Below are 22,831 nucleotides of genomic sequence, written 5' to 3'. Positions count from 1 at the left end.
GTGATAAAATAGAACTGCACTTGGATTACTTTCAGCTGGCTCTGAATACATACTGCTGACTCTTTCAAGGGTGACATAGTTTAAAAAGGACTGAGATATCCTGTAATGAATGTTTTAAAAGCAAACATTCAACCAGATACTTGGAAAAATTATTAAAGAGGTGCTCGTCTAGTCAGGTATAAATGGAGCCTCCTCCTTACTTCTGGCTTAAGTCTCTTTCCTTGATGCTGCAGGCCTTGTTGTTGCCTTTGTTCTTCTGGCAGCACCAGGTGACAAGCTTGAAAGCTTTTCCACCATTACTAATGTGTTCAGTGAAATGTTCTCTGTGTTAAATATCAGTGATATGTATTGATTTCCACTGCTCCCTCCAGCCTGTGACAGCTGTGTGATTACACTGCTGAAGGATTTGAGCACAATAGGTGACGAGCTTCAGCTCGTCAAGTCTCAGCTGCAAAATGTCCATGCAAGTTCTCACACTCTGGAGCAGATGAGAGACCTGGAAACACGCATCAAGGATTTAAAGGTAGGCACACAGGAACAGAAAAGTGGATTTCAGATTAAGTGGATAGGCAATGAACCCAGGAACCTTTGCCATAATTTTGTCACTTGCAAGAAGACGTACATCAACCCTGGATTCCAAATACCAGATGCTGGTGGTACTGGGTTTCACCTGTTAGATGGTAGCTGTGGTTTCCATGTCATGCTGGGAAACAGAATCAGTATCTCTGCTTTTTCTGAGGCCTGCTCACCTTGGAAGTTACACCTCTGCGGTGTCCCTCTAGCTACGTCTTTTTCAAGCATTTCGTGTCTCTGCCTTACTGAAAACCTCTAACATTCCACTTGCTATTAGAAAAATTCATTCTAAAAAATGTTATTTGGTTGGAATAGCAGTTGCTGTACTCACAGATAAAAACCCCAGGTTTTGGGAAGGAATTGTTCAGTTTTCATATCAGTAATTCTGCTTTTATTTACCTTGGGTAAAGATTTAATCCAGTGAAATTTTTGCTTTTTGTCTGCTGTGCAGTGGGTGATTTATTGGATTAATTTTTTCCTTTCTTTTCAGGTCTTATTGAACAATTACCACTCTGTTGTCCATAATCAAGGTTCAAAGGTAGATGAGTTGGAGACAGAATTCAGTAAACTAAATCATGATGTTAATGCTCTCCAGGAAAAGGTGACTTACCAAATCAATTTAAAAGTACATATCTCCTGACTATGTATTAGTATGCTGTGTCCAGATACTTTTAATCTAATAGTTTTTTTTCCCTTGCTAGGCTGAAATGAACTACAAAGAAGCTGAGAGATTATTTAACAATTTTGGCCAAACTCATCAGAAAGGAAAGGATTTGGTTTCACAAATACAAATAGTGGTCAACAATATACGAGGTAAAAAGGAATTTCTAACTCATGTTTTGTTTTATATCATCTTTTCCGCTTATTTACAATATTCTTAATTACGCATAGGAGGTTTTCTTAGAAAACAACTTTGTAAATCAGTATTTAGTCACAGCTGTAGTATTCACTCTTCCTATTAGAAATCTAATATATAATGTTAGTTTAGGACCCTACTTTCCCTATGAAGTGAAAATGGACAGAGAAGCTTCACTACAGAGACATTTCGAGCAACAAATTTGACTATCCTGACTCAAGTCTAGCTTTGTTCTGGGTTGTTATCTTGGGCTCTTTAAAGTTAGAAGCTTAAAATTTTTGCAGTGAACTTGATCATCTGGGACAAATTTCAAAGCCAATGCCATCTTGCTCTCTCTGTGTATCATGGGATACTTTTAATAGAATTAATGGAAAATGGATCTGTTTATTAAGGAAAAAATAAGACATGCCTATTCCTGAATTCATTAATGAAGCAGATCCATCTCAGAGAAGATGCTGGCTCTGTCATTTGAACATTTTGAATAGGCTTAAGCACACCCTGTTTTTAGCTTTGACAGTGCCTTTTTTTCAGTGCTCTTGGAACAGGTAGCTGGCACAAACGCAGAAGGTAACAACCTGCCCCTGGGAGATGCCTCTGAAGAACTGGCCGAAGCTCAGCGCATGATGGCGGAGATGCGGAGCCGCAACTTTGGCCAACTTCAAGCTGAGGCAGAGAAGGAGCGGACGGAAGCTCAGCGGTGTAAGTGCTTGCTCTCTAAGCTTCTGACTTTCTAGAAAGATCAGTCGTAAATCTGAAGAATTATTGATTGGGTTGGAGTAGAGGGAGCGGCCTTTTGCAGAGTATCCCTGAGATTTGTAGCTGTTGTTAGTCAACAGGAAAGTGGTGGTTCTGGAGGGGATTTAAAGGCATTTTTAGGGTGTTATGGAAGAAAATGGGTTGACCTGGGGAAGAAACCCAGTAGATCCTTCTTTTGTAGATCAGTCTTAGTAAAATAAAGATGTAGCCAATCCTAACACATCTATTAAATACTTCTGTGTATTGTTAGAGATAGGCAGTGGTACATAGAGTTATTTTAGAGGAATTGCATGTTTAATTTAACAGATTTTCAGAAGCTGCTAGAGTAGTCCAAGGGCCAGGTCATACAAGGACGAGGAGATTCAGGAGTTCTAATTACACTAGTTGTACTCCCTGTCGTGTTCTCTGCAAGTGTTTGCCTGGGACATTCAGAAACTTGATTCCAGACAGTGGAGACATCAAGAAAACTTGCAGGCTTGTCCCCTAACCAGGGGCATAGCAGAGGAATGTGAAAGCCCATATGAGTGACAGTTAATTTCCATCAACCTTGAACACTGATACCTACCTCTGAGTGATTCTTCTGTATCCTATTTTGTCAGCAATGAAATGGGCATGCTAAAGGGTGTGATTAATTTGACATCTTTCATGTTCCTATATTCTTTGAAATTAAATGTGCTCGTATCTCTCCACTGATTACAAAAGAGGCTTTGATAACTAGCACCGTTGTAAATGTCTACATTGTAGATGAAATTGTTGATGAAATTATGTTATTTCCATATAAAAAAGAAAATTCGTATTTTCAGATCAGCATCATCCTTACTTAATTAAGAGAACATTTATCTGTGTTCTGTGTCTGCAGCAGCAAACTAGTGAGCAGATTTGATCCAGCGAGATGCTGAATAGTATCTTTGCTATACTATACTATACTATATATATAGTAGCACTGAAAATAGCATTGCAGAAGATACTCAGTTCACACAAGTACAACTTTATAATCCTAAATGCCAAGGCCTTTTTAGCGAAGTTTGTTCTGGCCCGCTTCTTCTCTGAACAAAACTTTTCTTTCTGGTCCTGATACTGCAGTACTGGCACGTATTAAGAATGAACTACAGAAGTACCACCAAGAAAATCGTGGGCTTATTAAAGTTGTGAGGGATGCACTAAATGAATATGAATCCAAAATCACTGACCTTCGTGAAGCTCTGAATGATGCGACAGCTCAAATCAAGCAGGCTGAAGGCTTGAACAAAGACAATACAGTTCTGTTAGAAGACATTAAGGTAATATTGGGGATCAGGAGAAAAATATTAAACCTCAGAAAATAAGAAAGGGTTTTGGTTGCTGCTTTTGACCTCACAAAGCCAAGCAGCACTAATTCTTTAGACTTTCTTGAGGGTCTCTTTCCATCTTCTGATGGATGTGTGGACGGGTGTAAATGTGGTGTACTGCTGCTTATGGTCTCTTTGTGTGACCAGAACAGTGTGACCAAGACATAGCTCTGATGAGAACAGGGAAGGAGAGTCTCTTCCCAGCACTTCTTTCCAGTTGCCTCTAGTGCTTTTGTTTCCTTTTCTTGACCAAATTCCTGACGCTGATGTACTTTTCATAGTAAGTTCTTCAAAGTATTTAGCTTTAACAGCCATGAAAGATGGGAGCAAAAATGGGTGCAATACTGTTGAATTATTTGGGGTTAGTGTTCTACAGAACAGCTTCTGAGGTCTCATCAGGACAAGGAACAGCTGTTATTACTGAGCAGTATTTGAATTTTAGAGCTGGTGAAATAGTACAAGGAATAAGTGTGTGCTGCAGGACACATTCTCTTAATTGTAGTCTTGTTGAAATGTATCAGTGGTTTAGCACACTCATTTAAGAAAAAAAAAGTGATTGTACCCTTGGAAAATCCTACTGCCAGCTAGATTAGGTTTGGGTTTGTTGTTTCATTTTGATTTTTAAAAAATTTTGGTTTCAAGATTCGGCTTTTCCTGCCCCTTTTCTTAACTAAATCACATGTTGTTCAACTTCTCATTTTTCCTCAGAAACGGATTGAGGAGGCAAACGTGCAACAGAATGGTGTCCTGAATATTCTGAGCTCAGCCCGGTCTTCCCTGACACAAGCTAAGAGTGTACTTGGATTATTGCAAGAGAGCAAACAGGTAAAGTTTAAGAGAAGGTTAAAAAGACCAATATCTTCTTGGAGATGAGGCTTATCTGAGCCAGTCAAGAAAGAAAGGATCTCACAGCCCATCCTGGATGCAAAAGGAGTCTGCCTGCCTGCACAGGGTTCTGTAAGAGAAGCTTGTTGAGGGCTGTGATGTGTCTGAGGAAGACAGTGAGCTGCAGGTATCAGAATATGGGAGAACATCTGTGAGAAGTACCAGAAGCAATTGTGCTACTCTTGTATTTCTTTCTGGTTAATTGCTTTTAGCCACTGTCAGAGGAGCAAGATACTAGGCTAGAAGGGTCTTTGCTCTGACTCAGCTTTTATGTAATGGGTCTGGAAGCATAATGTAATGACTGCCAGTTGTTTCCAGTAACCTGCAGAGTAAGTTGGAAGGGAATGTTTTTCCCTTTTGTCTCCTCAGGTGCAAGGTATATGTAACACTGAAGTATACATGGACAGAATGAGATATGTACACATACAAATAAAATTATATCTTTTTAAAACCATAGGAATACGAAAGCCTGGCTGCTCAGCTGGATGGAGCAAGGAAGGATATGAATGAAAAAGTGGCAAATCTCTCATCAGCAAGCAAAGAACCACTGGTGGTGAGGGCCGAGGAACATGCCAAATCTTTGCAAGATTTGGCAAAACAACTGGAAGAGTATGTTGCCATTCCTGTAAATGAGCAATTTTTGTACATAACAAAAAAAAGTGGTTGTAATGGTCTGTAATTTCACTTTTTTTCATAACCATTTGCGAAGCTAGAGAGAAATTAAGTTGGTCTCTTTCTGCTTCTTCATGATATACAGAAGTTCTCTTTTTCACCAAAAAGGAGATCTTCCTGTATCTTGCCTGATTTTTTCCCCCTGGAAGTGTGAACCCACATAATACTGTTTTATACTACTGTACAAACACTTCATTAACATCTTACGAGCAAGAGAAAATCCTCATATGCAGAGTGGGAAGATGTTTAGCATATTTTTTGTAGAGTTATTTCAGGTACTCGTACTCAGGGACGCTTATATGGTATCAAAGAACTGAGGCAAATAATTGGAATAAATGGCTGTCTTGGCAGTCTTCAGACATGCCTGCTCAGCACTATGGAGGAAAAGACCTTCATTAGTTTTCTTATCCTTCAAGAAATCTTCTAGAAAAGCAAAAATATTATAAACTTGATAAGAATCAAGTGCTTCTCTCTCCATTATTTGTACTTTGCATTGGAATTATGAGAGGGGGTTTGGAGGCCTTCTGTGATATATCAGAGCAAAATAAAAAAAAAAAAAGGTGAAATCCTGATTTATTCTTCCCTGTGCAAATTGTTCGCATTTTGTCATTGCACCAACTGGAAAATTTCAGAAAATTAAATTCCAAAATACCTAACATGGCTGGAAAATTCTTGGGTAAAAACCCCACATTTTCATTACTTTTTTTGTTAGTTTTCAGTGTGATTTTTTTCAATTAAGAAGGCACTGTTCTCACAGATACAAGGCAGCTAGTACTGGACAGCTGTATAGTTCACATGGAGTGGGTAGAAGAGATTTTGTCTGTTGTTTCTGATTCCAGAGCTGCTCTCCTGGTTCTTGGGGAAAACACAAAAGGTCTTGTAGTTGCTCGATGATCTGACATCTACAGTTCTCTGAATTCCTCTTAACTGAATTGTATTTGGAGGGCTGTGATTGAGGTGCCTTATTATTAACCATATGCTTTGGTAAAGTCTCTCTGTCTTAAAATTTGGAGGCTGCTTTGGAGTCTCATAGCTGTGCTTTTCCATATGCCTGAACTTATCCTGTCTTCTGAAGAGTCTTTCCATGTTGGTCTATCTCCAAATTTGATATTTTTGTAGAATGAAGTTACAGATCTAATTGAAAACCATTTTCTCTATTGGCATTACTTAGAAAATACCGAGTTCAGATCTGTTTGGAATCCATCTCACAGCCTTGGAAGAAGGCTGCATTTTTCACCCTCTTTCCCACAGAATAAAGAACAGTGCCAGGAAGGACGAGTTGGTAGGCTGTGCTGTGGAAGCTTCTACTGCCTATGACAATATTATTGGTGCCATCAAGGCAGCAGAGGAGGCAGCCAAGCAAGCTGGGAAAGCAGCTGACTCAGCTTTATCGGTAAGTGTCCGTAAGTGGCCAAATCATGGTAAACTTGTTACAACTGGAGTTTTATTTTCTTTAACTATCGCAGAGGCCCCGAAATCAAACGCCTGTGTGTCTTGGCATGCTTTATTTTTCTGTGTCCTTTTATATGAGTTGCTGTTCTGCATGTTGATTAATTAGTCTTGGCTCAGCATTAACCAGGCCAATTACTGCCTTTCTGATGGGACTGCCCATATGAGTACTGACCATTGCTTTCAGTGCAAAATAAAGAGATCTTACAAGGCAAGCCTGGTAATCACTGCAAGTGATTTCAGGTATTCTCTTTTACTCTGCACTACTAATGTCCACAAGCTTTTCAGCAGAGATACAACATCCAACAGCTGTATGCTAGTAATTTCCTCCTAATGCCCTAAAATCCATCTGAATATTGCTAAAGACCAAGGCTGTAGTATGCTTGAATTAACCTGGGTAGTTGTTGCTAAAGGTTATGTTCTTCAGATGAGATCTCAATAGAGTTGGGGGTTCTTTAAATTGGATTGGGCTCTCTCTTTTACTCTTTAAATTTTAATGTAATTATCAAGTGATCTTACAGTACCATGCTTCTATTGTCAGACTGTGAAGAGAGAAGACCTATCAGGAAAAGCTGCAAGGTTAAAAACTGAGAGCAGTGCACTCATGGACCAAGCACAGGAGACCAAAAGGACATTGCAAGGTACTAAGAAAGAAAGTGGTACTAGAAATACTGACACAGCATGATAAACTTTCCTTGAACCATAAGTTTTCACATCTCAGCAAAGCCCTTCAGCATTCATTCAACAAAAAAATGTGACTTCCATTACAGTGGGACTTTTTGTCATGGTTATTTCCCATGGCAAAAAGGCAAGAACGTAGATTTCTGGCTTCTGCTATGCTATACACCTTCGCAGTCCTCCTGTCCAGCAAATTCTTTGCCTTGTACTTGTTTTGAAGTGGACTCAATGCTCAGTGGCAGCATGAGCTGTGTAAGAGTGTAGACAAGTGCTGCAACATCATCTGTCCAACAGAAAATTGATATTTTTCTTTAAAATTCTCATGGGGCTTTCACTGTTTTGCAGCTATTGGTCCTAACCTTGAAGACCTAAAGCAAAGACTTGATGTCGCTGATGGAAAGACGAATGCACTGAAAATTGATCTTGTCACTGCTCAAAACAATCTCAATGGGATAAACAGAGGTTTGTTACTCAGGGATCACTTCTGGCCTGCCCCTTTGATCTGTTACTGTAAGAATTTGCATGTTCATTTCTGTGTGTTTCAGGTGACATTGACAGCATCATCACCAGTGCAAGGAACATGGCAGAAAATGCCAACTCTGTTACCAATAGTGTCTTGGGTGAACTGGTCCCAATTGAAGCAGAAGTGGAAAGAATTAAGAGTAACTATGGAAGCACACAGAGTGCCAGCTTCAATAAAGCACTGATGGAGGCAAACAATTCAGGTATTGCATGTGCTGTGTGGGACCTGCCAAATCGCTGTAAGGGTGAACATGGCCAGTTTGCAGCAGAAGCTTTAATCACTCAAAAGTTAGACACGTACCCTAAACTAGTATTCTGAACTTCTCTTATGGCCAGTAGAAAGGGACAGGAACAGCAGAAAGTGACTCAGGCCATTCTGTGGTATGTGTTAAAAGTAATGCCATGACTGGTCTCTAAAGATTTGGAGGTCAGTGACTAATGGAGGACCTCAGGGGTCAATATTGGGTCTGATCCTGAACATCTTTATTAATGATCTGGATGATGAGGCAGAGTGTGCTTCAGCACGTCTTCTCCTGACACTAAACTGGAACAGCGGCTGATACACCAGAGGGTCAGGCTGCCATCCAGACAAACCTCAACAGGCTGTGAAAATAAACTGCCAGGAACTTCATGAAGTCCAACAAGGAGAAGTCCTGCACCTGAGGAGAAATAAACCCATGGACCAGTATAGGCTGAGCTGGTGGTCAAGCTGGAAAAAACTTTGTAAAGGACCTGGGGGTCTTGGTGGGCACGAAGTTGAAGATGAGCCTGCATGAGCCCTGGGGTAAAAGGTTGGAAAGACAGGAGATTCCATCTGAACGTGACAAAACAGTTCTTCTACTGTGAGGGTGACTGAGTACTAGCACAGGTTGCCCAGAGAGGTTATGTAGTCTCATCCTCAGGAATATTCAGAAGCCTGCCTAGACACAGTTCTGGGCTACTGCACCTAGCTGGCTCTGCTTGAACACAGGGGTTGGACACCGTGACCTCCAGAGGTTCCTTCCAACCTCAGTTGCTCTGTGGTTATGTGATTTTCTACTGCAATGGCTAGAGAAGGGCCCTAGACAATTACCTTAGGCTACATGTCTGTTAACTGAAATTAAGTGAAAAGAATTGCACAGAGCCAGTGCTGAATACAAAATAAGGGACAATCACATTCCCAAACAGCTTCATTTTACATCTTTTCAGCAGCTTTATCTGATAAAGTCAAGTAAGAAGAGAACATTTTAAATAATACAAATACAAGAGCTAGTCCTGCATGGTATTGCAGGGTTGTAAGTCATCCCTGCAGTTACAAAACTGGTTTATAAGTCATATTTAGAAAAACAAAAGGTCTGGATTTCATTTTATTTGCCTTCTGCATCATTGGGTTGAAGTCTGTAAATACTTTCAGGGTGGGATTTTTTGTTTTGGTTTTGGCTTTTTGCAGCCACAGGAGTTGAGAAATTGTTTCCTATTATAATGAAAGTTGAAATTCTCATCATATTTTCTTTTCTCTGAAATAAACTTGGCCAGATACTGTAAGACTCACTACTAAACTGGGCTGATTAGCAACCTTGACACAAGAATATAATTCATGCCCTACTCAGGCCAGCAGTGTGCCTACCCCATTATTCACTTTCTGACAGTGGCAGTAGGAGATGCTATGAACCTGAGTCCTATCTGCTCTCCTTTATCCTCATTCTCCCCTAGCATCCACAGCCACTGGGTAATAATGTCAGAGACCACATTGCTGTTCTGTTTAATATTTTTTTTCTGGACCTTTACCTAAAACATTTTTGGAATTGCTGATTCTGACTGCTTCTGCAAATACCTTTGGCCAAAAATTTCAGGAGTACAATAACCTCTGTATAAACTGCTATTTTTAGTGAGAGCTTCCTAATATTGTAGGACCAGTCAAAACTATTTTGTCATTACCCTGTCCACTGCTTTTCAGATACTTGTGTAGTGATACCATATTTTTGCATCTTGTTTTCCTCCTCCTTTTTAATATCAATGATTTGCTTTCTCTCATTGCAGTAAAAAATTTGACAAACCAACTTCCAGATCTGTTCAGCAAGATCAAGAGTATCAACCAACAGCTGATGCCAATAAGCAACATCTCTGAGAACATAGATCGCATAAGAGAGCTGATTCAGCAGGCAAGAGATGCTGCAAATAAGGTCTGTCCTGAACATTGCAATCATGCTTGACCTCAGTGGTTTGGATACACAACAGTACTTTTGTTCCTCTTTCTAAATCATTTTATTTCAATGTATGTGAAAGACCAGATATAAATTTAATTCAACAGCACTACCCAGCAACTGAAGTAACTGTGGTGATGGGAAGCATAATAATTCATGCATAAAAATGACAGGATGCAATAGCATCCTGCTACATCTTTCTCCCATTAGTTTTTTCCCCCCAGGACATCTCTGTAATACTTATTTGTACAGCAGCCTCTTGCCTTCCAAGGTACATTGTGGTGGCTTTAGCAGCAGGGACAGAGTTGGCTCTGCTGCTTAGAGACAGGGCCCTCCACCCATGCGTGGTCAATTGAGAGCTGATGCTGCCAAAGAAGTTGTGCAGCCCTGTTACTCCAGCTGCTCCAGAATGTTAGAAATTGGCTACTGGTACGTTATTAGACTACCCTTTCTCATTTAAGGAACTGCTGTAGTTGCTGAAGTGATAGTGTGGTCTCAGGTACTAAGAACCGTCCCTGAGATCATTACAAATAGCTGAGATTTACAGTGAATAAGAGGAATCTGTGATCATGGTGTATTTAGCTGTAATAGGATGTCTCTTTATAATATCAGAGGTGCACTGTAATTCCCAACAGACAGTCAAGTCCAACTAAGTGAAGCACCAGGATGTGTTTGTAGGCAATCTAAATAATTCATAGACTTGCTCTTCAGAACTGCAGGGCACATCCTTCCCTGAGCGTGTATTGAAAGTAACAGTTACTTGACAGAGGCACAGTAAGGATTGATTAATTGATGTCTGGAACAAAAAAGTGCTGTGCTAAGTATTGATAATACAGACTACTTCATTATTCACTCTGTTTCCTAATTTTTTTTTTTGGTAGGATCAGAGTCCAAATCTGTGGTAATTAATGGCTGAAACATGATTAGGATGTGTAATGGGTTACTTTGCAATTAAACACACCAGTGAAACAAGAGTAGTAGCAATAGTTAATTGTAACTTACTCAACTTTGGTTTTCTTAACAGGTTGCTATTCCTATGAGGTTCAATGGCAGCTCTGGTGTAGAAGTTCGACCTCCAAGCAACCTTGAAGATCTAAAGGGCTATACTTCACTTTCCTTATTTATCCAAAGACCTCAGCAAAGATCAGACACCCAGCAGAGGGCAAATAGGTTTGTCCTGTACCTGGGTAATAAAAATGTAGGTATATTTTGGTATTTAATCAGATTTTAAGACCAGACATCATGTTTTGAGAAAAGGATGGGAAGTGATCTATTCTAAATGAAGTTTGTAGCTACTGTTGGCCTGTTTTTAAAATTGCATTTAAAATTGTCTTTAAAATTGCATTTAAGTCGTGGTAGAAATGTTATATTCATTCCTTCCCTGGCAAAGGAAATAACAAGTGGCTGAGTCCTTTGATGCTTTGCTCTTTTGCTCGTATGGAAGTTACTTCTCCATCATGGATCCCATCATACATTCTTATCAGACCTGTCAGTTTCTGCAGCAGTCAGCACAAACTCAGCCCAACTCCTGCCTCAGAGCTTTGACTCTTTTCACAATATAAGTCACTCTGAGTTTCTCTGTTGGTTAAAAAAAAAAGTGATCATTCCAGTTTTAAAATTCAGCCCTTCAGCTGTTAATATTTTTGTCTTCTGAATATGCAGAATAATGCAGACCTGCTTGTGCATTCAGGTTTGCTCAATCACCATCAGACATTTAAAAAATTTCCTGCATGTGGTTTCTAGTCTTGTTCTTTGACAGCCGCTGTAAACCGTAGTAAGCCTTGTGCCTACACAGAAAGCTGTTTAGAGGTATTTGTTCTACACTGGATTTCATCTTTTTTGTCCTCTGAATAACTAGCCAGGACATCCATTGAAAGGATTTTAATGGTTACTTCTGAAATACAGTATCTTGAAGAAATAAAATATGATTTTTGGGGGAAAATGACTGCTCCCAGTCACCTCAGTAGGAACCATTGTTCTTCACTGCATATTGTTCTGAACATCTTTTTTATGTCACAGATGTTGAGTCTAATTCTTAGTAAAGGTGTCATGTTTTCATAGCTTTAGCTGGGAGATGTTACAAGTGAGAAAAATATTTTAGATATTTTGTTACAAAAACAAAAATTCACACATGACTTTTTAATAACTATATTCATTGAATCAATGCAACTTATAGGATTACAATTTTTTCTTCCCAGAACTGATAAACTTAATTCTCATCATTAGGTGGGTGGATTTCTTATGACTCATGCACAGCATGATGATGTCTCTGAGGAAGTTCTGCTGTATTTTACCCTAATTATAATTAATCATTTATTAATTATTATTTGCTTACTATTTTTAGGCTTCCAAGGACTACATTGGTATGGCTGTGAAAGATGGTTACCTTACTTGTGTCTATAACCTGGGAGGTGGTGATGGTGAAGTGAGAGTGCAGTCATTGGTGACTCAAAGCAACCCTGAGGAAGCTGTTATGGATCAAGTTACATTTGAAAGGTATAAGACCCACAGTGTACAACAATCTTCTTTAAAACCTGCTAACAACATCTTTTATTAGCGTGATGTGATATTCTGCCGGTCTGTTTTGGTTTTAGGATTTACCAGTATGCAAAGCTGAAGTACATCAAAGCAGCAACATCAATATCTCCAGATTATGAAAGCCCTAGGAGTGCAAGCAGTGGAGACAGTGACATGCTCCTCAATCTTGATCCCAGCAGTGTTGTCTTTTATGTTGGAGGATACCCACCAGATTTTAGGGTACAGAGTTTCTTAGCATTTTAAAAATATTTTGTGTCAATCATCCCATTGTTCTTACAAGTAAAGATTGGACCTAGCAGTCTTTCAAAAGCATGTATAAAATTTATCTGTGTCAGTAGGAATAGATGAGATGCAAGGAGATGCTACTTCCTACAGAATCTGCCTGGCTTGTACCATACTAGAGCTCAAAGAAAGGAGCATGATGATATTTCATTGCCAAGGAAAGCATGAAACCTGTCCAACCCTGCTAAATACTGTTCCCAATCCATGTGACTCTACTTCAAATTGTACTGCACTACACCTAGGGTCATATCAGATAATTTGGATATTATATACAAGCATGTAGTATCTTTTGTTACATATTTAGAATGTCATATTCTGTGTCTTAGTAATTGTTGCAGTAAGTCTTAGCAGTTAGCAATGTCAAATTTTGTTAGCTGATGTTGATGAAATAGTTTTAATGACACTGTTTTGCAGCCTCCAGATAATCTCAATTATCCTCGTTATGAAGGCTGCATTGAATTAAACAGCCTAAATGAGCATATTGTCAGCCTTTACAACTTCAAGAGGACTTTTAATCTCAACACCACTGAAGTGCAACCCTGCAGAAGGTATGATATGAACACAGAAGTGTTTCACAGTTCTGTGATTTTATCGTTATGAATTCTTGTTTTTCACATCCAGAAGAATTACCACTGTAGCTAAATTGGTGATTTTTTCTAACTCTTGGTCATTATTGCATTTCTTAGAGATAATCCTCAGTAATGACACCATTCACATCTATGTAAATCTCAATCTGTTTAAATTTAAGTGTCATAAAATCCAGACACAATTTGTAGACTAATGTGTTTGTCTACTTTATAAAATAAATATCACATTAAGTTCAAAAAATACAGTCATTAATGATTTCCTCTCTAAAGACCATTTGTGATTTTGACAGAAGCCAGTGGAAGGTTTTCTCTCTTGGTTTAGATCAGAATTTGGCCCTATACCAAATGCTTTGACTTAAGCTTTTTTCAAATTATAATGGCAATAAGTCCATGTGGCATAAGTTTTTGCTCACATATATTCACACCTGTGACATTGAATTATTACAGGTATAAAGAGGAGACTGACCAAAGCTATTTTGAGGGCACTGGTTATGCCAGTGTCACAGTGGGAGAAAGAAGTGGCGAACGAGTACGGTATGAGCAGACAATTGAGACGACTGCAGATGAAGGCATTGTGTTCTTTGCAGCAAATGGGGTAATGTGTGGAATGCTTCTGTCTGTTCTGTAGTGCAAGAACATCTTAAAAATCTTACTTATTAAAGAACATGTTAGATATAGTAATAACTGTAAGGAAATAAAAGTGTTAAGTGTTAGTAAAGGTGTCTTAAAAATGTTATTTTCATCTGTGTGGAAAATTAGTAGATATAGTTGTGTGTTTCATGTCATATGGTTTAGTCTTAGGTAGTTGTGCAAGAAACAGGGAGTTGGACTTATGGGTCCCTTCCAGCTTGAGATATTCAATGATTCTGCCATGGTTGCCGAATACTCATTTTGTCAAGGCTGAGTGAAAATTCATTCCAAGAAGCTCCTCCCTTAGGCCATGCAGAGAATTCAGAACTGGGGGCAGGAAAGGAGGAATGTAATTGGGATCAAACCAACGTTGGAATATTGAAATCCTCCAAAACTGGAAGAGCACTCTTTCCAAATCTAGATATGTGTGGAAACAGAGTAAGAAGAAATATAGGAGGTGACATGATGACTTATACCTGTAAAGATGCTCAAAACCACAGTGCTGCTACTTATCTAATAATCTTGTAGGTGTATTTGCAATCACTGGATAATTTTTGCAATTCTCGATAATTTTTCAATGCTGCAAAAAGTCAGTAGACATTTGAAATGACACAAAGTCCTCTAGAGATTTGGAGCTGATACCAGATCTGTATATAATAGTTTAAAGTAATTATGATTGATTAGTGTAAGTTTTAGGCTTTGTGTTATCCTTTCCCCGAAAAACTTTCTAGAAGCAGCTAGATAGCTTCATTAAAATCACTCTTCTGACAGTGAAATATATATCTGAAATTGTGGCAGTTTAATTGTGTTGGTGTTTTTTTTTATTGCAGGATCAGTTCATCAGTGTGCTCATTAGAAATGGTCATACAGTTTTTAGATACAAACTTGACTCTGAAGCTCCAGAAGAAGTAGAAGCCAAAAAAACTGTAAATGATGGAACATATCAACAAGTATGTAATTTTAAAGAATCAAGGGATCATTATTTGGAAAAATACACATTAACTGAAACTGTCCTGTTGTAAAGTTTAGTTGTGGAGTTTTCCTTTTGTGTGAGGAAATCAAGTCACTGGGGACTAGTTTGGAGATGTGAAAATTAATCTTTCTCTCGTCCTGCTTTAATGTGAATAGTTAAGTTTTAACAGTGAAACCACCAAAGGAAAAATTCTGTCAGAGCAATGCTTTACATAAAGATAGCTGTGGAGGTTGCAATTATTTGCATTAGTTTCATATTTAGATTAGTGTTTTCACCACCAAAGGGTTTATTTCTTCAGGGTGGGCTGATCTTTGTAGAGATTACTCTTTTGCAGACTTTGTTGTTGCTTGTCTCCTTAGCTTCAGTCCAGCTCTTTTGTAGCACTACCAGAGTGAAATCATAAAGACATTGTTAACCTTTGATTTCCTTGTTGGTTAGTTCTCCCTTTTCCCCTTAATATATTTCCAGCTAAATAGAGTAAACTGCAGGGTCTGCTGCAAGGAATCTTTATGCTTTATTGGGTTAAGTTACCTTCAGCCAGCTGACTGACTTAGTTTTTGTATCAGGCAGCAGCTTCTGAATCTTCAGCTGCAAAGACAAGACAATATCTGAATCTTAGGTGAGATGTGTTTTAAGGGCAATCTTTCAGAGGAAAATAAAACCTCACCTTGTTTTTGGATAGTTGAACATTTTCCTTGCTTTGACAAAATGCCCAAAGTTTGCAAACTACCTTTGAACTACTGCAGTTGTCCTTGATGTAAGTCACTAGTAAACAAGAGGAGAGGGAAAAAAATATCACTGTGTCCTGCTCTGTAGGGGTACTTTTAATCAGGTAAATGATTTTTGTTTCTGCCAAGTGAAGTGGTTCTCATTATTCATGTATTTCAGATTAATTTGGTGCTTGACCGAAAAAACAAAGTTGTGTATGTCAGTCCTGGTATTAGAGCCAACATACAAGTCTTCAATTTCACTGAGTACTACCTAGGTGGAGTTCCATCTTTTCTACGGGAACAGTGAGTAACTGTAAAAAGACTGTAATATACTGGCTTTGTCAGGAAACTCCATCTAAACTCTTTCCTTACACAATTTCTTTCACGTTCTGTATTGACTATCTAATGTGACATAAAAAAACCAAGTGTATAATACATGATCATAATCCGTGATTTTTGACTAATGGTGAGATCTTTGTTGTAGCTCATCCTAAAGATTGGGTTTGATTAGCATGAGTATGTGTACACAAGAAAAATTGCTCTTGTTCTCTTTTTCTATTTCTTATATTGTCAGCATTTATAGGTTACTGTAGTGGTGTGTGCTTTGAAATGCCAAGTTACTGAATTCTTTTCCTTCTCCTCCTTTAAACCAGGTTTAATATATCCACACCTCCATTCCGCGGCTGCATGAAGAATGTGAAAAACCCAAGCACTGCATCTGTTGTTTTTGATAAGACTTTTGGTGTCAGCAAGAAATGTTCAGATGACTGGAAGGTAACTAATACATTACCTCAAAAACTGCTTGAGTTCACAGACTGGTTTGTCTATAAATCCTGGACCATTATGTTTTGCTTAGGTCAAAAATTATATTTGGTTAACATGTGATGGCAATAAAAGGACCTGGATTGGGCGTGAAGATGGAGAAATAAAAGAGACACCAGCCCTATTGTGATAGCTTGTTACAGCACATAGTCCACCCTCTTATTTAATACTGTTTACAATTAGGAATTTGTATTTACCATGTAAGCTTGTTGGCTTCCAGTTCCTGTTATTAATTAGGCTGGAATACTTAATACTACTCTGTATCTTTCCTCCTGCCAAGGTGTTTACCCTTCTTCATTAAATGACCTCTCAGCCTTTTTTCTTAAAAGATCTTAAAAGACTACTTCCATCAAAGTCTCTCATTCTAAGGCTGCACTCATCTGGTTGTTTTGTAATTATTTTCTATGAATCCTTGAGTTTTGCCATGTTATTTTTAAAATGGGACAACATGACATTTCAGTGCTGGCATCACTAGTGCTGCATGGAGAGATGAAAACTATTCTTCTGCTTCTACTTACTGCTGCTTACATGGTGCATGACCTCATTTGCCTTTTTTACTACAGTATTGCACTGAAAGTTTGTGCTTATTTTCTTTTACTTGTGGCATCTAAACCTTTCACTGAGCGATTTTCTTCACAGACTACCTTTGCAGAGGATCTAATCTTCATTCTCTGTATCTTCTCATTTATTAAAAAGTGTCCCATGACTCACACAGTTTCAATTATGTAGAATTATGTAGCTCATCTGCACAGCTTCATAGTTATTAACTATTCTTCCAGCTACTCAGTTTTGTGTCCTCAAATGTGAAAACTTTCAAAACCACAGTTGCTAGAGATGAGCAGCTCATTATTCTCAGCAAGCTTCCTCTCTCTTTTTAGAGTTTCTCAGACCATAGTTAATGATGGTGAAGCCAGCTCTGACAGTCTGTTCTGTACTGAAATAATGTTTTTTGAGGTTTGCCTTGTGCTTGGTTTTGACTGGAGCTGATCACAATTATCTTGAGTGGGGCAGCTTTTGTCTCATATTGACTTTTCTTCTGATTAAGAGGAAAATAACTGAAATCATTATTTTTCTCTCTTTTAGCTTGTCAGATCTGCAGCTTTCTCCAAGGATGGAACACTGAGCCTTAGTGCAGCAGATTTTCCATTTCCAAAGGATTTCCAAGTGGGCTTTGGCTTTCAGACAACATCTTCTACTGGAACGCTCTTAAATTACAACCTACGGGTATGAAACACATAGAACTTAGCATATGTTATGGGTTTTATCTCTGAATCCGTCATTTCAGTTTGTATCACAAGTCTCATGTAGACTCCTGTATTTTAAGGTAAGAAATGCCTTTTTTGAGTGTGGCATCGTTCATGTCATAGGTCAAAGAAATGCATTCTGGCAGTTTCTTCACATGGCCAACAAGTAGTTTGATGAGTACCTGAGCTTTGAACTAGATCCTTCCAAAGAGTTGCTCACACATCTGACACCACCATCCCAGTAAGAAAACTGTTGTTTGATTGGCTGGAAATTTTCTCAAGTCAAAATGGCACTCTACCCACACAGAAATGTTACCATGTCCAAATAGGCAGAGGAAAGGGATTGGTTCTAGCTATGATCCCTCAGAAAGCAGGGAAGTTTAAGTAGAACCCCATTCTGGCTGGCTGGAGGAGCTAAGAAGTGAGTGCACACCAGGTATTTGAGAAGTGGAGAACTGGCTCCTCTGCTTTTTGTAAAAATAAGCAAGTATTTTAAATAAATGTTTGCTATTCAGAGTGCAGAGGTATTTTGAAATGTATGCTATGCTCATCATGCAGAACTTAGTACACATCTGGTGCTAGATGACTGGGAAATGCAGTTATAGTGTAAGAAAATTTGTTGCCTACTGGCACCCACTGAGAGCTCTATTAATGTCAGTAGCAAGAGCTAAAGGCTTTTGCATTTACTTAGCTGATCATTTTGTGGGATTTTTTTGTAGCCTGATGTTCTTTCCATCTTTCTGAGTCCTGGCTCTGTAACTGCAAAGATACGAGATAAGGAAATTAAACTGGAAAAAAAATATGAAGATGGGTCAATGCATTATGTGACAGTAATAAAAACAGGCAACAGGTGAGTCCAGTTCTTCATCTAGTTCTTATATGTTGTGATTGGAGAAAGGAAATTCAAATTTTGTGGGACTAATTCTTTAGATAAACAGCTTAAAATGGTCTCTTCTAGCAGAGGGTAGCTAAATAATGAAGGGAAAGGAGACTTTTGTTCTATGAATGTGCAGGCTCATACCTGGTATGTTTCAGCTGTACCCTACTATGCTTTTCTTTTATGGGTTGTGTGAGTTTTGACTTCTTGTCTGGATGGAGCTTCGAAGTCTTTGAAGGTCTTCCCCTTCCCATAACCTTCATGTGTGCCCCCTGTAAAGGACCAGGGAAGAAGCAAATGCTGTGTCTGTTTTTTCAATAATGATCTGTTATGCGGATATTAGACGTTAGAAGAGACAATTTACTGAAAAGCTCCTAAATCATACTGATTGCTGTGTAATACATGAAATTACATAAATGGTAGCTGAAGGGGAAAGTTTTGAATTGTTGGGTATAACTTTGGGTGATCATAACTTAATACTGCTTGTTTCCTTTTGACACAAAGAATTAAATCCTGTCCCATAGTTGACAATGAGAGCTTTTTTATGAGTTTCAATTGCTCCAGGATTTCAATGTAGGACTGAAGTATGAACTTCTACTCTGGCTCATTATCTAATATGGAAAAGCAGAGCAATTTCACAGCAGTCAATAAGCGCATACTGAAAAAGTCCCAGAAGTAAGCTAATGAAGCTTTAGCATAACCACAATGTAACAAAGAAACACATCTGTCAAATGGTTCTTTTATATATATATATTTAATTTAGTTTCCTAGTTATTTCTATATATATCATGCTTATTTTCATTCACTTTTTTCAGAGTACATATGATGGTTGATGATGAGTCAAAAGCAATTGACTCTCCCAGGTCATCCAACTCACAGGAATCAAACAGACCTATAAAATTTGGTGGAGATAATTTTGACGGTTGCATCTCAAACATCTTTATTGAAAGGTATTTGGCCTAGAAAGAATTATGTTTCGTGCATTTTGGCCTGCTCTCCTTCTTAAATCATATTAAAATTACATTTTGCTAAAATCCTTTTCTTTTACGTGTGAAGCCTTCATGAATGCATAACTTTGCTGCCCTCAAATACTCTTTCATTCAGGTATATTATACATGGGATCCAGTTATAATTAAATCTGCTGTTCCGATGTAAAGGAATTTTAGTCTAAATCATACCTGTTTAGCAGTCTGTTAACCAAAGAATGAACTCTGCAGAGTGAATTGGATATGTCCCAACGTGGCATCCAAAAAGATTTGCTAAATTGTCTTATTATAGCTCCCCAGGGAACCAGGTGGTGAAAGGATCAAAGCTACTGACAGAATCAAAAGAGTTACACAAACAAGTGAGACCATATGTGTAGAAATCATCTGCCTTATTTACACTGTCTCTTTTTTTCACATGTTTGATTATTAGAAAAACCTTACAGGCAAAATTTGGGAGAAAAAATATGCATAAATATGTTTCTAGAAGGCAAGCATTCCATGAGTTGTAAGTCATGTCCCAGTGGGACTTTGTGTTAGATAAATCTTGATGAGTATTTATACATGTGTAGAGTTTTCAAAGAATAGTGTATTTTGATTTGATTGTCATACGACCACAGAATGGGATGGACTGGAAACTACCTTTAAAGATCCTCTAGTTCTAGCTCCCTGCAGTGGGCAGGGACACCTTCCATTAGACCAGGCTGCTCAAACTGTGTCTGCATTTAAAGCACTACAAGGCAATCAAGTGATGCCAAGATGATTTTTCCCTTTTCTTTTATATACCTTTTATGTATCCTCAGTACTCCTAGCATGCATCCATGTAATTCCTTAAGTATGATAACTCAGCATAGCCCTAGTAGTCTGTTAAGCCAGGAGACTAAACATCCTAAAGGCCTCGTAGTAGGAGACTGGAAAGCCCCACTCTGTCTTGAGAGACCAAGGCCTTCTCTAGAACATATCCTCCAAACTAAGATTCTGCCCATGCAGGGGGGAATTCCTTGGATGGGGGAATATCACACCATTCAACCAAGCCTCCCATTGGGGCATCCTAGTTAGATATCCCAATTTGTAAGCTCTATGAATTGTAAATGTGATTTTATCATGTGTGTGCATTGTGGTGTGTCCCGCCTTGGCGAAGTGGTGCACCATAAGGAACCTTATTAAAATACCTAGGTAAAAACCCCTTATCCCTTAACCTTGTCTGGCTCTCAATTTTTTTAAGACCAGGAAAGGGCCTCGGAAGTAACCTATATATTAAACTTCCCATCAGAAAACAAATTTGGAAAGTTTTTGTGCCAAAAAAGATGAAGAATAAATACTGTAGCTGGTCTGATGGAGTGAATGGAGAATGACCAGCATTAAATAAGTTCAGGTTCTACTCACAAATCTACCACTCTTCTCATAGAAAACCACAAGCAAGGAGCATTGTAGCTTTTTTGTAGTTGTAAAGTTTTTTGTAATTTACTGATTAGAGATGCTTTGTACAACTTAGAAAATTGTAGTATTGCTTAATATTATTCTTTTTACACAGAGTAAATTGGCTTTGACAGTCTTTCTGATAATTTGGTTATAACACTAGAGGTGCATGTGAAGTTGTGACGAGCTTTGTCCCTTGACAAAACTCATTAGAACATCTTATTTAAGGAGAGAGTGAAGCAGAGCCTGATGATGTTATATTTTCTTGATTTGAAATTGTTTATGTAAAATTACCAATCAAAGTTTTGTAGTCTGATTCAGAAATCTTAATCAAGGCTGCTGTCATTTTTTTCTCTTTTTTCAAAGGCCATATTTGTTTGTGCTTTTAAAATAGTTGTTTTGCAAAAATTACTTTGTTTAGAAAATATGAGAAAAAAAACAGTTTTCCTATAGCCAAAAAGAAATGAGCAGAACCAGGGAAAATATGATTTATGGCATTGAATGTACATTTTTTGTTGAAAAATAAAAATTGGTACTTTACTATTTTGTCACTTGGAAATATATTTTGTGCAGAACATGTTTTTGTAATGTGTTTGTTGTTGATTACACTAAAGAAAAGGAATGCTGAGTCACAGCACTTACTGCTTTAAATCACAACAGGGCAGGTCAGCTCCCCGAGGTTCAAAATCTTGTTGCTAATACTGGCAAGACTGGTGTGTCCCTCGGAGCTTGCCAGGAATACGAAAACCTTGAACCAATGCTGCTGCAGGAATTTAAAAATCCTCTCAGGCTTAAGATGCTCAAGGTATGCTTATTGTTACTGTCATCATTGCTCCATTTTGATGCCCAGGCTTTCCATCATTTCTGGACCTGAGATTAGGATGTTCTTTCATTCCTTCCATCTCACATCTGAAGCAAGTTCTCACTGTGTTGGAGGTTCATCCTAAACCCACACCTGCTGAATGACAACAGCTTTTCTGTCTTTTAGGGAAGGCTGTTTACTGCCTTGGTTGGGAGCTCTTAAATGTATTCATTGAAATGTTTCTATTTATGTGCACATAAAATAAATGTTTCAATTCTGTCTTATGTGCACAGAATGAAAAATACCTTGATTATTTGAAAGCTGCTAACATGCAAAACCACACTATACCAGCTCCATTACATGACAGCAGTGAAGCATATCTCCTTGGAAGCATCCCCAACAGTTTCATATCCTACATGTTTTCTCCATTGTTATCTACAGACAGGTAATAAAAATGTTCTGTGTTCTCCTGCTAGTACTTGAATTGTCAAAGCTGCTTGACTCTTAGGGTGCTGAGAGTAAGGATTTTCTTCTTGTTTATGTCTTGGGCCATAACAAAAAGTGAAAGTTCAGGCTTTTTTTTCCTGTGCAAACATTTACCTAAACTGAGTAGATTGAATGGGACGTGGTGGACAATTACAGTGCATGTTCATGCCAGTTCCTAAGCCTGAATGTGTTAAGTTTCATTCACATTCAGAAACACAGTGTATAACGCCATGATTGCACCCAAATGCTATTTTGCATTTCACAAGTGGAGTTTCACTGGAGAACAGAAAAGATACAACAACTAACAAAATACACCTATACTGGAATATGCTTACTTTCCACTACAGGTTACATTTCTCTGTAGATGTACGGACTCGATCATCAAGAGGATTAATAGTTTTCATGGAGGAAAGCTCTGAGGACTCTTATGTGGCTCTCCACATTTCAAAAGGACGTTTTGTCTTTTCACTTGGCTCTGGAGAAAAACAAATCAAAGTCAAAACCAATATTAAATACAATGATGGGCAATGGCACACTGTAAGTAGTATGGAACCGCAGTGATAACTAGCATTCAGC

The 22,831-nt window shown here is 38.4% G+C and overlaps 1 protein-coding gene across 1 annotated transcript in view; it reads left to right on the top strand.

Annotated features, from left to right (window-relative positions):
- LAMA3 (laminin subunit alpha 3) overlaps positions 1 to 22,831 on the top strand; it is a 106,340-nt gene that overhangs the window by 80,360 nt on the left and 3,149 nt on the right. Inside the window, exons 46-71 of the mRNA XM_068190621.1 lie at positions 372 to 523; positions 1,064 to 1,174; positions 1,275 to 1,386; positions 1,961 to 2,128; positions 3,269 to 3,465; positions 4,222 to 4,338; positions 4,856 to 5,007; positions 6,322 to 6,463; positions 7,061 to 7,160; positions 7,543 to 7,659; positions 7,743 to 7,922; positions 9,739 to 9,881; positions 10,927 to 11,100; positions 12,247 to 12,398; positions 12,497 to 12,659; positions 13,137 to 13,270; positions 13,757 to 13,904; positions 14,770 to 14,889; positions 15,801 to 15,925; positions 16,276 to 16,396; positions 17,528 to 17,668; positions 18,408 to 18,538; positions 19,381 to 19,515; positions 21,628 to 21,772; positions 22,063 to 22,214; positions 22,603 to 22,792. Of these exons, the coding sequence (XP_068046722.1) occupies positions 372 to 523; positions 1,064 to 1,174; positions 1,275 to 1,386; positions 1,961 to 2,128; positions 3,269 to 3,465; positions 4,222 to 4,338; positions 4,856 to 5,007; positions 6,322 to 6,463; positions 7,061 to 7,160; positions 7,543 to 7,659; positions 7,743 to 7,922; positions 9,739 to 9,881; positions 10,927 to 11,100; positions 12,247 to 12,398; positions 12,497 to 12,659; positions 13,137 to 13,270; positions 13,757 to 13,904; positions 14,770 to 14,889; positions 15,801 to 15,925; positions 16,276 to 16,396; positions 17,528 to 17,668; positions 18,408 to 18,538; positions 19,381 to 19,515; positions 21,628 to 21,772; positions 22,063 to 22,214; positions 22,603 to 22,792 (3,722 nt within the window). The remainder of the gene's footprint in view (positions 1 to 371; positions 524 to 1,063; positions 1,175 to 1,274; positions 1,387 to 1,960; positions 2,129 to 3,268; positions 3,466 to 4,221; positions 4,339 to 4,855; positions 5,008 to 6,321; positions 6,464 to 7,060; positions 7,161 to 7,542; positions 7,660 to 7,742; positions 7,923 to 9,738; positions 9,882 to 10,926; positions 11,101 to 12,246; positions 12,399 to 12,496; positions 12,660 to 13,136; positions 13,271 to 13,756; positions 13,905 to 14,769; positions 14,890 to 15,800; positions 15,926 to 16,275; positions 16,397 to 17,527; positions 17,669 to 18,407; positions 18,539 to 19,380; positions 19,516 to 21,627; positions 21,773 to 22,062; positions 22,215 to 22,602; positions 22,793 to 22,831) is intronic.

This window comes from Anomalospiza imberbis, chromosome 1 (assembly GCF_031753505.1).
Source record: "Anomalospiza imberbis isolate Cuckoo-Finch-1a 21T00152 chromosome 1, ASM3175350v1, whole genome shotgun sequence".
NCBI lineage: Eukaryota > Metazoa > Chordata > Aves > Passeriformes > Viduidae > Anomalospiza > Anomalospiza imberbis.
Note: the sequence above shows the minus strand (reverse complement) of the source record. Positions and strands in the feature narration are given on the sequence as shown.